This window comes from Chelmon rostratus, chromosome 6 (genome assembly GCF_017976325.1).
Source record: "Chelmon rostratus isolate fCheRos1 chromosome 6, fCheRos1.pri, whole genome shotgun sequence".
Classification (NCBI taxonomy): Eukaryota; Metazoa; Chordata; class Actinopteri; order Chaetodontiformes; family Chaetodontidae; genus Chelmon; species Chelmon rostratus.
The window spans coordinates 9733580-9750062 of NC_055663.1; the positions used below are offsets into that span (position 1 = coordinate 9733580).

At 41.4% G+C, this 16483-nt stretch overlaps 1 protein-coding gene across 1 annotated transcript in view; it reads left to right on the plus strand.

Moving 5' to 3' along the window:
* Positions 1-1127: 1127 nt before the first annotated feature.
* LOC121607822 (kelch-like protein 25) overlaps positions 1128-16483 on the plus strand; it is a 30051-nt gene continuing 14695 nt past the window's right edge. The window contains exons 1-3 of the mRNA XM_041938816.1: positions 1128-1250; positions 15562-15793; positions 15879-15984. Coding sequence (XP_041794750.1) covers positions 15612-15793; positions 15879-15984 — 288 coding nt within the window. The 5' untranslated portion in view covers positions 1128-1250; positions 15562-15611. The remainder of the gene's footprint in view (positions 1251-15561; positions 15794-15878; positions 15985-16483) is intronic.

Genomic DNA, 16483 nt, shown 5'->3' on the forward strand with positions numbered 1-16483 from the left:
ATATCTCATTTAAAATCCTGATTATATCAACACTATTTGATTATGAAACTAAGAAATGTATGGTTTAGACAGTAAAACTTCTTGGCTGTGATCCAGCTAACTGGCAATAATAAGCAGCACTTTAGCAGGTTTGGGTTGATGGGCTTGTTGGTATGACGACAATACCAGATGAATTTTAAACCAGTTTAGAAGACCTAAAGATCCTCAGGTCAAAATGTCAACATTCTGACAGGGTGATATACAGGTGAGCTAGCTTTATGATACCAAAAAAACCTGAGTTGAGCCCAAGAACAGCCAGATAACACACTGGTTTCATGTGTAATCAATCTGTCTTTATTATTGCTGTCCTGATTATGTGGAGTAAACTGGTTGCTGTTTTAAACCAATATGCTGACTACATAAAAGGTATTTTTTCCCTTGCTCTGCCTATATGTGTCTGATGGACACTCCTGAACAGTGCATTAGCCACAGAAATAATTGCACCTTTGATTTGCATACACCAGGGGGCAATGTTGATTTATGAAAGTAAAAGGGAAAAACAGATGTTGACTGCAACGTTACACCAAAAAAAGAATGAACCCTGACATAAGTAACGTAGACCAAATCTTTGTTTTTCACATCCTGAGTCGTTCTTTATCACCTATCATGTAAAGTTTACATCATTCACCGTTTGCGTTTATTGCAGTTAAATCATGACTTTGACGAAGTAAAAGTCCTGATTCCACGTGCAGGGGGACAAAAAAAACAAAAGCAAAGGGAGTCTTATAAAATCGTAACTCTGTCAGGCACCAACGTGCTATTGTTTTGCTGTCGCCATTAATACCAAGTCTGCACTGTAGCTGATTGGTTGATACTACCGTCGACATACCGCCCAATCCGAGCTGACATTTTTCATTGGTCTTGGCTTTATTTTTGCATAAAGTGAACCACGAGGATTGGTGTAGGTGATGATCAGTCTCATTCGGCCAAGTCGGTGAAATCCCGCCTACTCGCAGTTTCATTGGTTGAGAGGCCAGCCCGCATCAGTTTGACAGTAAGGATTGGTTAGAAAGACGTCAGTCACGATTAAATTAAAAGCCAATGGTTGGTAGTGCCAGTGCAGTTTTAAGGGTTTTCTTCCAAAACCAGAGAGACAGGCAGGGACGGTCAGACATACTTCAGGATTTGTCACAGAAATATGATGTTTTTATCAACGAAGTCCATGCTTTGTACTCTGCGGATTTAACTAGACACCTACAAGTATTATAAATGTGAGTACAACAACATTTTCTTTGTTTGTATTTCTTATGCGGACAGTCATATGCGGATACTAAGTGGAATCAGAGTGTAGCTATCCCGACTATTGTTGTCAGAGAAATGTGCTGTTTTATCAGTGATGGACTACTTAAGACTATCACATGCACTGTAGTTAATTACTCGTCATAGCGCTGTTAAATTGAGAATACGTTTATGTATCATGGTGAACTTACTAACTACAGTGTGGGAATTTTTACTGCCTGCTTTAAGACAAGTTGAAGTGATTCAGTGTGGCCATCACCAACACCAAGTTGATGCATGGCAGAGCTAGCCCAACCTCGTTTACTGTATGTAACGTTAGTCACAGCTAAAGTTGCTGATTTTTCCCAATTGAAGATACGGACAGATTAATCATAAAGTCGTTTATTTATCGGCAGAGTGGTTTGTTATAGATAACGTCACAGCGTCGCTCCCTAAACACAAGCAGGCGCTGGTATAGCCGGTCGAATGCAATGAGGGCAAGTTACTCAGTTATTAGCTTGAAAGCTAACTAGTGCTAGCTAATTTCCGAGGAGAGGTTCACAGTTTGGACTAACTTGTCCACTTAAAACCCGATTCGTATTAAACAAAGGCTCCCAAGTGTACGCCTTTGTATCAGTAAAGTGTGATTTTCACCCATTTCATTCATGGCTTGTAGTCGACCAGAGCAGGTCACCCTTTGAGCTTTTACCTGGGGCACGGTCAAACTGAAAGCTGTGCACACCGTTTTGCTCCGGTTTCCGGGTTTCCTCGAAACGGTGTGCAGCGGCTTTCAGGTACGTTTTCTCTGGCTTAGTGGGTGTGTCAGGAGGGTTCCCAATCAGCAGGAACAACCCCGCCGTATTAAAGGGGACTTATTTGGACTCATTTCCTGCTCTACGTTTTTATTTTGCGACTCCACTAGAGTAGCTTTACATGAATCACACTTCAAATTCCTTCATTATGTAGCTTACACTGGCCCTTTATGCAGCCCCTCAGTTCATCCTCTGTCTGAAACTAGCCGTTTTAGCTCCTGTCTCTTTAACGCCTCCTCCCTAAAAGCTTTCTTCTGATTGGTCAACTTCCAGAAACCAACAGAGGGCACCCAGTGTTTCTGAGCCCCGCTCCATCCTTTTGCAGGTGTGCATTATGATATGGGAACTAACTTTGATAAAGCCAGGCCTCGCTGGTTACTGTACCGAACCACAACTTTATAACTTCATTCATTTTTTTTTTTTGCGAAACTGGATCATATTTTATGGAGAAAATAACTCAGATTGTCAGGTTTACTTGTTGCTTGGCTAGTTAGTTTAGTTGCTGTCCTGCCGGCCGATGCTGCTCGGACTGGGAGGTTTGAGCACCAGGGTAGTGTTTGGATGGGTCATGGTTTTCGAATAGATCTCGTTTGTGTGCAGCTCATGTAAAGTACATGCTACAGGGATTTACTTATAGTGGTCAGTGTAAAAGAGTCCAGATAAGCTCATGTTGCAGCCTAGCAGTGTTAGAAGGCTGTGTGTTCGCTGGTGCGGAGCAAGTGAAGTTTACAAACAGGACATCTCATTACCATCCTTCATCAGACTGCTCTGCTCCACACGATGCTAGCTCCACTCTGGCTAGTTGCTCGTTGTGAGCCAGGATAAATGAATCTTAAAAAATCAGAGCGTGCCCAACTATGGTAAGACAGGTAAAGCTAGCTGCTAGCATATCACAAGTCTACAAAAACTATGCAGTTATTTGAGAGTGCATATTAATGTATGTGTGATTGGGGCTGTTCAAAGAATGGTCAAATTCCCGGCGAATATTGTACTATTTTTGTTCACCTCTAGCACAGGAGCTTTGAACTGCTGGGAGGAGGAGGTTTTCATGCACAGGCCGCAGGGACCCAGCAGGTAGAGTCTAACTGATTGCTTACTGCACAGCTAACTGAGCTAGCTAGCTAACGACAGCTAACGTTGCAGTTTGCAGAAGTTTACTTTTGCAACAAGTAAAGCCATCTGTCCATCAGGAAACTCTGCAAGTCACAGGCAGTTCAGACAGAGCAGTCGGAGGACATCAGAGGGGAAAACCAGAAAAGATGCTCTTCATAAAAAATGATCCAGATCATAGGCTGTATATCACCTCAGTAGGAATAGACAGACTGAGCAGGTTGGCATGGTCTGCAGGAGCAGATGATAAATAAACTAGCTTATGATGGGTTTTTGTGTATTGTCGGAAACTAAACTAAATGGAAAAGAAGTTGCAAACTGAGTATTCAGAGCAGTGTGAAGCCTGATCTTTTTGCTCACTGGCATTACGTTTACATTTACCTAATTATCAGTATGGTATAATAGGCCACCTTTAAAAGGCAGGGCATGTGTGTAACACAACAGGGCAACAACAAGAAATGTATGCTACATTTTGTCGGGCTGAACTTGCCTCTGGCTTCTTTTATGATCATTTTTGTGTCTTTGTTATGTTTTCCTATGATTATGCAACCATGCTAGTTAATTATTTAATACTGGATTTAAATGCAAGCCACATATAACCGCACACTTGAAAAATCTGTGAGTTGATGATGTAGCCTGAGTTACACAGGTTTTTTGATACACATGCACACACACACACACACACACACACACACACACACACACACACACACTACTTAATTAGATGATGTTGACTGAGGTGTTCAGGACAATGATGTGTCTCCATTAAAATCTCGTCTTGATTCCATATGTAATATTTTGCAATATTTGTGCTCTTTTTGGATGCAGCTTACTTGTATGAATCTTTTTGAAGATAGGACTAATTATTGGACATAGGAATTCATTGATAATATAAGTGCAACCACAGTATTGCCCTGCTGATACATTTACATGTAAGAAAAATACTGTCTCGCCGTTAACCCTCAGTCCTATTCAGTATCAGCATGCATCCTTACAAAGCTCACAGTTTCATTGATTAGTTGTCAGAGAGCTAAACAAACAGGTCAGTAGGTACAGCAATAGAAATTGTTTGTGACAGTCTTTGTGTTTGAACTTGTGCGGGAGTACAAATAACTGAATTCTCTCAGCTGTGCTTGATAAGTTTGATCTGATTGTCAGTTTATTTAGTGTGATAATGCAAGTTGCATTTCCACTTGTGGTGTGCACTGGGCCACATCTAACTGAGCTTTTTTTTGCACTGAGGCCATACTTCAGTGAAAGTGTTGAGATGCATTGAATTATTGATTGGTTGAAAATGTCATATATCATAACCTCTGAAGCGTTATTTGTGACATTAATGTGAGAGCCTTATCTGCTTTTTTCCTCTCACCCAATAGAGTACATTTCATTTACAAAAAAAAAGGTTTGCAGGCACACTCTGTCTTCTCCACTTCCCCTCTTCCACTCATGTTTGGCTAAATTTGAAAGGATGAAAAATTTCTTGATGATACGCAGACACAGCTAATAGAAATGTCTGTTTCAAGAGAGAGGGAGATATAGAAGAGTAAAGCAGGGAAACAAATGGAGGACACGGTTCATTCTCCCATACAATACATACAGAGAGAGGAATGTTCCAGACCCCGATTCAATGCACACACTACAGACAAAAATAAATTCTCTGAAGTATAGAGTATAAACTAAATGTTTCTACATCTTTAGTTTTTTACCCTTTTCTTATTCATCATATTGCCACCTTGGAATTATAAGGTTCTATCTGTGTTCCAAACAGTTTTGAGATATTGAGCTTCTTTCATACATGAAACTTACAATTGTATACTAAACGTACAACATCAAAACCCTATCAGATTTGTGAATGGGGGTATTTGGAACAGGTCAAATGCAGATAGAACCTTCAAATCCTAAGAACTCACGTTCTGCTTGGATTTATGAGGTTCTGTCTTGAAAAACATGAGGAAAAAGTCAATGAATTTCAAGGAACACGAACAGTTTCCTCATACTTTGTTTTAAAACATACGTAAAACTACTGTTGTAACAGACTGCCTATGTGTCTGAGAAAGTTAAATTTAATGGTTTCTATGGCACTGTTACTACATTTCTTGTTTGGGAATAAATGATCTTTCTCTTTTTCAAAATAAGGCAAAGATCAGTGATAAATATTTTGTCTAGTGCAGAGGTCAATTTTATGTAGAAATGTCATTGGTTATTAAACAATATTCCAAGAACCATTAGGTTATGTTGGAACAAACAGCAAGCACCAAATGTAATAAATGTAAGCAGAAATTTATTACACAGAAAGTTTCTTGACATTCTTTTTGCAGATCAGTATGGCAGATAAATGTCTGTTAGGTGGTAGATAATAAGCTGGAGTTGAAGTGAACATCTGTGCTAAATTTTAAGAAATTTCCTCAAGGTGTCCCAGAGACACATACGATCATAGGTGCCCTGGAATGTACATGTGTTGGGACATCCGGTACATAAGGACAATCCGCAAATAAAATGCCTCCAGCCACAGCTATCGCTGGTGTAGACGCATAAAAACACCTCACACAATGTTAATAAAATCAGAAAGGCCTACATTTTGACAAATATGTCAGATAGAGACGTATAGTTCCAAATGTGTTTTTTTTTTTTCCCAAAATGTATTCATTTTTTGTAAATATTGCTTTGATGGTGCCTTTTGTATTGATTTAGGATTTGCTGATTAAGTGCCTCAGTATTATTGCACTGTACCTACAACACTGGATGAGCACCTAATTTCAGTTTTGGCTCCCTTGGCTATCCAAGTTGATGCCCTCCATACTGAAAAACATTAAAGTTTAATCAGCAGTGTCTGATCCCTCTGGATCATTGTCCTGTCCAGGACAGCAGGGCAACACAGCTCTAAGACATTACAGTGCATTTTTCATTTATTTATAATTTTACAGTACAGGGTTATATAACAAAATGTGAGATGTAGTCCCTTTATGCTACCCACAAATCAAAAATTCCATAAATGGATGAATAACTAAGTCATAAATATAAAATCACTCAGCTTGAGGAAAGATGCTGCTCTGTAGGTGGTATGGCAACAGATACTTATGTATTGCTTGCCAGACAGCAGCAGGTTGAACAGGCTGTGGCTGAGGTGGGTATTGCCTTTTAGTATCCTTTGGGCTCTGCACAGACACCTCACCGATATCACTGGGTAGTTTTAATCACCCACTGTACAGCGCTCCTTCACCCTGCTTCCAGTCAGGATTCTTTCTTTTGACCCTCTATAAAAGTTAACCAGAACTTGGCATGGGCATTCTGCCTTCTGAAGTTGCCACAACAAATGCTGTTCCTTCTTAGCTTTCTTTACCAGGGTGGAGATGTGTGATGTCTGTGACAGGTTCTCAGCAGGGGTGTTGTTTTAGCAAAAGCCAAGATATGGCAATGTGACAAGACATCACAGAAATACTCAGTGGTGATGGGAGAAATATGAACTTAACCTAAAGCTTATTTAAAAGCCCTGTCCCTAGTTGTCCTGGAAGAAAATGGAAATCTGATGGGGTCCATAGTATGCTAATGCTACTATGCTAAATGCAAAATATGCCAGTCAGTGAGTGACCCTGTTTGTTCCTCCATGGTTTTCAACAGGTTGTTATGGAAGCCTTTTGCCCATCTGCTTTAGAAAGCGCCCTGCAGCCTGTACAAGTGATTCTGTGACTGTTGGTGTTTTTTTCCGGTGAGGATTAAAACTTACCTACCAAACAAACTCCTGTTCTCAGTATTGCATGGCTCTGTTAATTACCTGCCAGAACTGTAGCCACTTCAAAGAATTTCTTTTTTTTTCTGATAAGCTAAGACTAGCTATAAACGACCAATAAAATGTTCTAAATCGCACTAAAACAATAGAGTTGTTCCCAGGTAAGTAGAAGAGTGCGGCACTCAAACCCCCAGTGCTAAATTTGCCAGTTTCACAGGGGAGATTAGGCTGAATGCTGAGTTGAAATCGGCAAACAGCATTCTGATGAAGGTGTTGTTATTTTCGAGGTGTGTGAAGAGTGGAGAGCAGTGGAGATGGCATCCTCTGTGTACCTGTTGTGTCAGAATTTACAAAGATGAGGGTCCAGGCTCGCTGCGATGTGCCGGAAAACCAGTTTTTCAAAGTGCTTCATGAGACTGGGGGTCTGGGGGTTGTTTAGACTAGACACTGCAGACTTTTTAGGTGTGGTTGTCTTGAAGAAGGTGGGAACACTCTTCCTTAACTGCGATATGTAAAAAAATGTCAGTAATAACGTCAACTAGCTGATTAGCATGTTTTGAGTACACAGCCAGGGATGTTATGAGGCCCAGCAGCTTTACTCATATTCACTCTCAGCAGGATTCTTCTCACATCCGCTGTGGATACTTACAATTTATCTGATATTCAGTGCTGTTGTTCCTACTACGTCAGAACTGCTGTCGCTGCAGGATCATCATCGCAACTGACCAAAAAACGGGACAAACGGTGTATCTCATAACATGTGCCAGTCTGTGCATTTCAGACAGTCCTGTAGAGCTGTTGTAGCTTCATCTGTCCACACTTAAAACTTCTTTCTGGTGGCTTGACCCTTTTTAAGTAGGCAGGAAAAGCAGGGAAATATGGTCTGATAGACCAAGTGGTGAACAGGGCAGCACTTTGTAGGAATGTTCACGTAAACATGGTCCAGGGTATTGCTCCGCTGGCGTGGATGTGGACATGCTGGTGGAATGTAGGTGCAATAGTTCTGAGGTTTGTTTGACTGATCTCAGCGCGAACCGCTGCATGTTTTGGTAAGCTGTTAAGTTGTAGCATCAGGGTGTTGCACAGATTCATGAGAACGGTAGTCTTTAGTGCATTTTGAGATATTCACCACTCTCAGATATGTGGTCACTAAAAATGTGTGCCATAGCTTTCACTTCACTTTGCTGTTACAGTCTGACTTTTTGACATTTTTAAAAGCAATTGGAATACACCAATTATCGAGGTCAGAAAATTATATATAACAATTTATAAGTTTTAACTTAGAGTTCAAGGTTTCACCTGCGGATTCCAGCAGGCACGGCTGCTTCGCAGGCGCTGGAGCTGATCCCGGCCATTCCAGACAATGCTGGTAATTCCACCAGAAGCACCGCAGCACGTTTCAGGAGCATCCTAGAAGCAGCTCTCCGCTCTGCTCCGCTGAGAATATGTGCCTGGTCTATTTTTGACGTAAGCTGCGTCAAGCTGCTCAGAGCAGCTCGAGCTGGGCAGGAAGTCAGACACGGGAACGGCATAGAGAATCCACAAACATCAAGCTAAAAAATTAGCAAATTAACAGAATCAGGCCTGCAACACTCCCGGCGGGAAATGAAGCTGTGCGGAGGACGGAACAAAACTGCGTCACAGCCGGAGTGCGACGCAGCCGTGCCCGGTGGAATCAAGCTGTAAGACCTCCCCAGAAATGGGCCTCTTGTCAATAAACTGTTCACACTAGCTCCCTTACTCGGTCACACACACACACACACACACACACACACACACACACACACACACACACACACACACACACACTGAGTGGCCCTGGGCAACAAGTCCAATGGTGCAGCAATGCTGTGTGTAAACAAGCTCAAGCCTACTGACTACCAGCCTCTTTACAAGGCCTCAGTCTATTCAGCTACTCTGTTGATATTCCACTGCTGAGCTGTGTTACTGCAAATCTGTGAGCGTGTGTGTGCGCTGGAAGCGGGGAGGTAAGTGTTGCAAAAAATCATAATGCAAGAGAGTTGACTCTTTCAACAACAAGGCTAATTTATGTAAAACGTGTCAAAACTGTCCCCATTATTCAGAAGAATATGAAGAATAGACTAAAAGCATCACTAGTTATCTTAAATATGAGTACAGCAACTGTAGGGTGGAAGAATATTTTTCATGTTGTTTGACAATGTCATCTGTTCTTTACTTGCTTGTTTCAGCAATTTATTGCATAATGTGAAAATGTTGACTTAAGGTTGAGAGAAAAATGTCAAACTTTGATGCTATGAAACAATTGTATTCACGCATGCATGATATAACAACGGCCATCACTGTCTATCACTGTCTTCACCCCCCCGTACTTCTTACTTCTTCATGTGTTGATACACAGAGTGCAGCACCTATTTCCCAAATCTGTTTGTGTTCATTAGTCCTGTGAAGCAGTGCAGGGATGCAGAGCCCCCCTCACCTCCTGACTGTCAGTGCCTGTGCCTGGGTCAGCAATCTCTGTCACCGTAAGTTTGGCCTGCAAGTGGAATGAAGCCCCGAAACCCTTTAATACCCCTTTGTTGAATCATCTCTGCCTGCCCCCTCCCATCCATGATCATCAGCCAGTTTATTAGTGCGACACTGTCTCATGTATTCCTTCTCACCCTATGATGGCTTACCTTTACACATACCTAATCCTATCAAAAGCAAATAAAGAAAAATGTGCTGAAATGTTCTCTTGATGAATCAGTAAATTGTCACGATTGGCCAACAAATATCGTAGTTTAAAGTCAAAATGCTAAAGTTGTGCTGGTTTCTGCTATTCACACGTGAGGATTTTCTCCTCGTGTCTCTGCTTAATATGGTTGGATTATGTGCTGTCAGTTGGACACAAGTAGACATTGGAAGACCTTTTGGGCTCAGGGAAACTGATGGGCAGTAGCCAGTTTTTGACTGACATTTTAGAAACATTAGCTGAAGCCCAGATACTTATTCTGTTTTTTTTTTTTTTTTTTTGTGAGCACTTACTTCCTATAAAGAGAGCCAGAGCTGACATTTGCCTGATGACTGAGGGTGTTCAGGTTTGAGTAAATAACTTTGCAAAAAAACAGTTTTCCATTCTGTTCATTTTAAAGCAAGAGTCAGAAATGCCCCCAAAAAATAAGCCTACTGCCACACTAACACTAGTAAGGTCAGGTCAGTCACCGGCTCACCTTTGGCCAGTGTGTTTAATGATGCTATGTGGTCAAAGGTCACTGTAGGTAAAACAGTGTTAAACAAACAGCGTTAAACAAATAGTCCATTTAAAAAATTGTATTTACTTTAGACTAAGAGACTAAGCTTCAAAACAAAAGAGCAAGGAGATGGAGAGAGAAAGTGGAAGCAGGGAAACAACAAAAGTTACACAACTCTCTGTGGCATTTTATTACATTGCCTTGTGCAACAGGAGCATTATCACACAAATTCTGTGGTTTATTATTAATGTATATGGACCTTGTTTTTCAGACTGGTGTCTGTAAATGGTATTCTCCTGCAGTTAACCTGCAACAACAGTCTCTGTTATATTATTATTAAGTCAGTGTCATGTGTTTGGCCACGGTCTGTCCATAAGATGCTGTCACTTTGTGGGCGCTGAGCAACACCCGCCCTTTTGCACATGCACTTCACAAAGGTTGAGTGTGTGGTGGTGGGTGCCTGATGAATTGCCAAGGCATGCCTTTATAGTGGTCAGGCTGAAAGAAAAAGGTGGAGGAGCAGGTCCAAGGGGGTTCAATTACAGCAAAGAAACAATGGTAAAATAAAAATAACATTAGAATTAAACAAACAAAATCATTACTTCTCTATGGCCCCAAATGGCAAAAAAGACAATTTAACTTGTTGAAGTACTATGCAAATATGAATGTAGTTTACTAAACGCAACACTAATGACATGAAAACTTAAAGTAGCTGATGCCCCGTGAGGTATAATCAGCACTGTTGAGAGAGAGAGGGTTAACCCCAAGCCTTTGTCTACATGGCTGTGGGTACAACAAACACAGCATCTGTCATTGAAGGTTTCTTGTGCTTGGGTCTGAAGCTGTGTCTTGAACTGCTACTGACACACACACTCTTCACAGATCCTCAGTGTGTATGTAGTTTTTCGATGTCAGAGCAGGTGAAGGGTAAGTGCACAGTCTTATCAAACCTGCAGTAAAACACATTCAGATCATTGACCAGTCGTTGGTTCTCCTCTGTGTGGAGGGTTGGTCTGCTGTAGTTGGTGACATCTTATGGGCCTGATCAGAGTCCAAAAGCTGCACGTGGAGGCAGAGCGATAGGCATCTTTTAATATGGTGTAATAATGTTCCAGTGTGTTCTTATCCCCAGGTTTAGGGTTACTGGAACTCTTACTATGCTGTCTTGGCAGTTAGTGGCTGAGGTTTGCCCTGTTAAACACACCAAGAACACTGAACAGGGACTGTGTATGTTAGTCATCTGGTCAGCCAGGTGTTGAAAGGCTTCATTAAAACAGGCCTGAGATGGGATGCAAACACCAGAATAAACAAGGAAAACTCCCACAGTAAATAATACAGTTTGCAGTTCATGAAAGTAGTCTCTAAATGAGGACTGCATGATTTCCTTACAACTGTGACATCTGTACACCAGCCCTCATTTATGAAGTAGCAGATTCCCCCTCCCCTCGTTTTCCCCCATAGAGCCAGTTTGCCGTCTGCCCAGAGGAGTTGGAAGCCCGGCACACACAGCGTGCTATCTGATCCGTGCTCACCAAGCCAGGTTTTGGTGAACCACGGGGCAGCAGACCTGCAAAGCTCTGTGTTTGCTCTGTTAGAAAGCAGCAGTTTTGTTTGCCAGAGAGCAGACAGTTGGCAGACGAAATCCCCTCTGTCCCAGTTTGACCAGTTTCTCCATGTCTTCGTCTCCAAGTAACAGTAAAAAAAGCTTGGCAAGTGAATTGCAGGATGTTCATCCACATCCCTGTTTTTCCACTGGTGAGTGTGGTTGAAAGAGAGAGTTAAAGACTGAACAAAAAGGGTTTTTAATAATAATAATAGAGTAAGTAAACTTAGATACCTGTGTGTGCGTGAGTGCGAGAGAGTGAATCACAGTAAACCCTGCCCCTCAGTATCAGGCTCATTAGATGTCTAAGTGTCTGATGGCATTCTGCTCAGAAATGACGAACCTCATTCATAATTGTTTTTTCTTCTAATGGTTCATAATAATAATAATAATAATAATTAAAATTATGGAAATGAGGAAGCCCTGATCTGGTTCAGAAAATCACGCTAAAGACAGGAAGCTAGCACAGCCACTGCCATATATGTATGGCTAGTAACTACTTTTAGTTTCACTTTCAAAATGACTCTCCCTTAATGACTTAAAAAGTTGATAATTTACCATCAAGCTTGATATGTCATCCTGTGCAGGCACCAAAATAGAGACAGTGAATACTGCTCTCTGTCCCCATCTGGTGGTTAAAAACACCAACGTCCCAACTTCATTTTAGAGGGATTCAGACAGTCAAAAGTGAGCATGAGCAGTGGTGATCTTGAGAACCCCTGTTGCTGTCACACAATTCTTCTCGCTGCTCAAATCATCTGTTGCACACACGGTTCTGTCCTCCCTCCCAACCAAATCTCTGCTCTTCCAAATCCATGCCTGTGTGCTCTCAGACGTTGACTTGCAGACTGAGATGAGCTCAAATTCGGTTTGTGCTCAGTCACGTTTTGCCATCAATGTACTTACATAAACAAACATATGTTTGTATCACTGTGGGGATACTCCATTGAAATGATGCATTCCTGAGCCCCTCATCCCAACCTTTACCATCACAACTGAATGCCTAACCATAACCATAACCTAATTCTAACCCTAAAACCAAGTCTTAACCCTCAGAAAGCACTCTGGACGTGTGATGACCTCAGCAATATCCCCACAGTGATAGGAAGTCTTTACGGGTTGGTGTGAAGTCAGTTTAGTGTCCCCATCCGGACATAACAACAAAACAGACAGACACACCACACTGTTGATGGCATGGAAGTGTGAACCAGACAACACTATGCTTTGTGTACATGTTTGTGCCTGTGCTGTGTGTTTGTGTGTGTGTCAGTGTGCCTGCCCATAGTAAACTGTGTGGCACTGAGGTTCTTGTCAAGCCTGCATTGTGATCTGTGAAACACACAGACAATAAACACCGAGCACCCCGTGACTGATCTGTTGTGGCTCTGTTCTAAAACTGCAGGTCAGCAAGTGTTGATGGATACACACACAGACACACACACACACACACACAAAAGCACAGTTGAGGCTGCTGAAACAACAGTTCTTCTAATCTGTGGTGTGTTGTTTAAGTCTGCATTGACTCATCTGCCTGTGAAGATGTCTAACAACATGTTTCTTTTACCGTGGCTGTGGGCTTAATGCTGTTTGACATTTGGTTGGTATGGTCAGCTTTTACCGTTTACAGTTTGTTTTTTTTGTTTGTTTTTTTCATTTTTAAGAGAGAGCTCCATTAAGAGATGATACCAAATACCCCAACTGTTCCCTCAGTTGAACCAAGCAAGTAACATCTCAAGTGGGAGTGGGATGTGCATACTGCTGGTCTACAGAATGTCTCAAGAGTGAAAGTGCTGTGGTGAAACAGCAATGCTGTAATGGGGATAGAGGTTTCGGACCAGTATTAGGTCATCCAAGCCTCAGCTTTGTGGATTGTAATGAAAAACTCAACGTTGTGTTAATTATTAATATTGATGAAGCTGTGATGGACTGCCATGATTAAGGTGTGGCCTGCAGATTTTGAGCGTTTGTTTTTAAGGATAGCTTCACCTAGTCTGTCACACTCACATGCTCATATATACACAGAGAGCTACTGGTTGCTGTCTGTGCACAGACAGTGTTGGCTGACAGAGCTTAGGCGCAAAGATTAAACATCTACTAATATATAGATATCTACTTGATGTGTCTTAACTTGGATAGCTGAAGCCCCATATTAGCTTCAGTTAAACGTTAGACGTCATTTTAATACATAATACTTCAGCTCCCATGTGGAGTAGTGATAGTGGAGTAGTGTTAGGAGGTGATCACTTCAAAGCCAGGTTGATTAGAGGAACACTGAAAACTGCCAAAAATCCCTTCAGTGTACATATGGACATGTGAGTAATGTTTTGAGACAGACTTAAAAAAAATGTGAACTTATCATTTTAATTAGGAGCTGATCTGTCTGCAGGGCAGTGCTGTTAGCTGCTATTTTTTTCTATTTAGTATTTTTCATAGTCAGTACTGGTAAAAATTGACCGTCTTTTCTGACACTAAATTAATTCTTAAACAACAAAATCAAACGATCTTTTATTAATCCAATAGCTGTGTAGGGAATAATATAGTAGTAGGAGGCATCAGTTAAAAAATATATAATGCGTAAGTAAACAATATAGTAAGTGAAAGGAGGCAGTGGTCGAGTTCACATTATTGCACATGGGGAGTATTGATGTTGGACATGAGTAGATTTCTCAGGTGGGTGTGTGTGGTCTGCTGGGAGCAGTGTTGACTTTAAAGTCTGACAGCAGCAGGAAGGAAGGACCTGCAGTGTCTCTCCTTCACACACTGTGGGAGAAGCAGCCATGTTCTCCATCAGGGCTGATGGTTTACTGCTGCAGGATAATGTTCACTGGTGTAGGAGGAGAGTTACTAGTTATCTCTTTAGAAGATCCCGCACAGCCTCACAGGCGATATGATCATGTACTTTTCCCCTCATGGAACATCAGTTGTATGAATTAGGGATTGTAGTTTTTGAGATGTATGTTTTTCCTGGTATTACTGCAATATATGCCATGTGACACATCCACCAAGTGGTAATGTCACATTTATCTTTAGACACTCAGTGGAAAGTTTCAACAATAGCCAGGATGAAAGTACAGCCGAACATGAAACAGTAGAAAACGTGATGGCAATATGGCATTTATGTTTGTTTAATGCTTGACTGAAAGTCCTTTGATTGTTGAATGTCACAATTGGCAAAATTATGACAGCCAGCTCAGATCAGGCAACATGCAATAATTGTGACAGACCAGCGATTGGTGTAAGATTGTTGGAATTGTTTAAGTGGATTAAATCTCTCACAGAGTTACTCTCTTCCCTCAGAAACAGCTAGATCAGTGCAGAGAAGACATACGGTACATCAGACATACATCACGGTTATTAAAATTTGTATTCATATCAAGCAAACATCAAAATGAAGCATGCAACAAAGAATGATACAAATATTCATTGTGGCAATATATCTGAAGATCTTTGTCAGGTCATAGGATCTGATGGGTCTTATGAGAAAATAGCCTTTAATATAAGTGGCTATAATACTGTAATTGCATTTATTGTATGTTTTTCTTTACAACATAATTTATTTTTTCCCCTTTTAAAGGAGTGTTGTTTTTTCAACACACTGTTGCCTGCCGTTTGTTATGAATGAATGACTGTCTTGCCTGAAGTGGATGCTGTGTGTACTGTATGTCCAGTTGAATTCAATGATATAACTGATATTAGATTACTGCTTACAAATGCCATTTAATCGCCACTACATTTGGCCTTGGAGGCATTTGTGAAACAGCAGTTAACATGATAACAGCAGAAAACAGCTGATGCGCTGTTCCATTTCCAGTCTGACGTTTTGTCATTCTCATTGAACAGTAGGAGAGATTGTTCCAAGCGACTCCCTGGAGGTGCCAAACGAAGCTGCCATGTCGGTGACTGTTCATGAGAATCGGAAATCCCGCACCAGCACGGGCTCCATGAACATCTCGTTGTTCCACAAGCCGTCCCATCCCGACAGCGTCCTGACCCACCTGAACACCATGAGGAAGCAGTGCATGTTCACTGATGTCACTCTGTGGGCCGGGGATCGCTCCTTCCCCTGCCACAGGTAACATTTGTGCATTTTACTGGTATCTTCATAACCTCTGGACCGTTTTCAGACACTGACAGTCTGCTGCGTGTGTGTCTTACAGGGCTGTCTTGGCAGCGTGCAGTCGTTATTTTGAGGCAATGTTCAGCGGGGGCCTAAGAGAAAGCCTGGATAGCGATGTCAATTTCAGAGACAGTATTCACCCCGAGGTACTGCTATTGTTTGGGAAGACAAATGCCCTATTTTTCCTATTGAAATGTAAGCTTCTGTGTGCTTCAGGTTATCCACAAGCTTTAAGTACATCCCTCAGATGTTCGTGCTCCTTCTCTCATATTAACTTAACTTACTCATTAACTTATTATATACAACTTCTATGAGGCAAAACATTTTAACCTAACTATTCTTTTAACATAAATCCATATCCATTCTAATATTTACACCAGTGGCATACAGCACTCCTTGTTTCGTCAGACAGGTAGAAGCAGGTGTCAGGTGTTTGACCAATCAGCGATCAGCAGCCCTGTATATTCTACCCTGAAAGCATACATTTTATGTGTGACACAGAACAGGATAGGAAGGTAACTGTATAATTGTAGCATACAGTACACCTGTATGGAAATACATGCATTTGTTGTGATTTTCTTTTAATTTCTTGCTTATATGTAGCCTTGATAATCTAAAATCAGCTGATAATATCAATCATGCTGA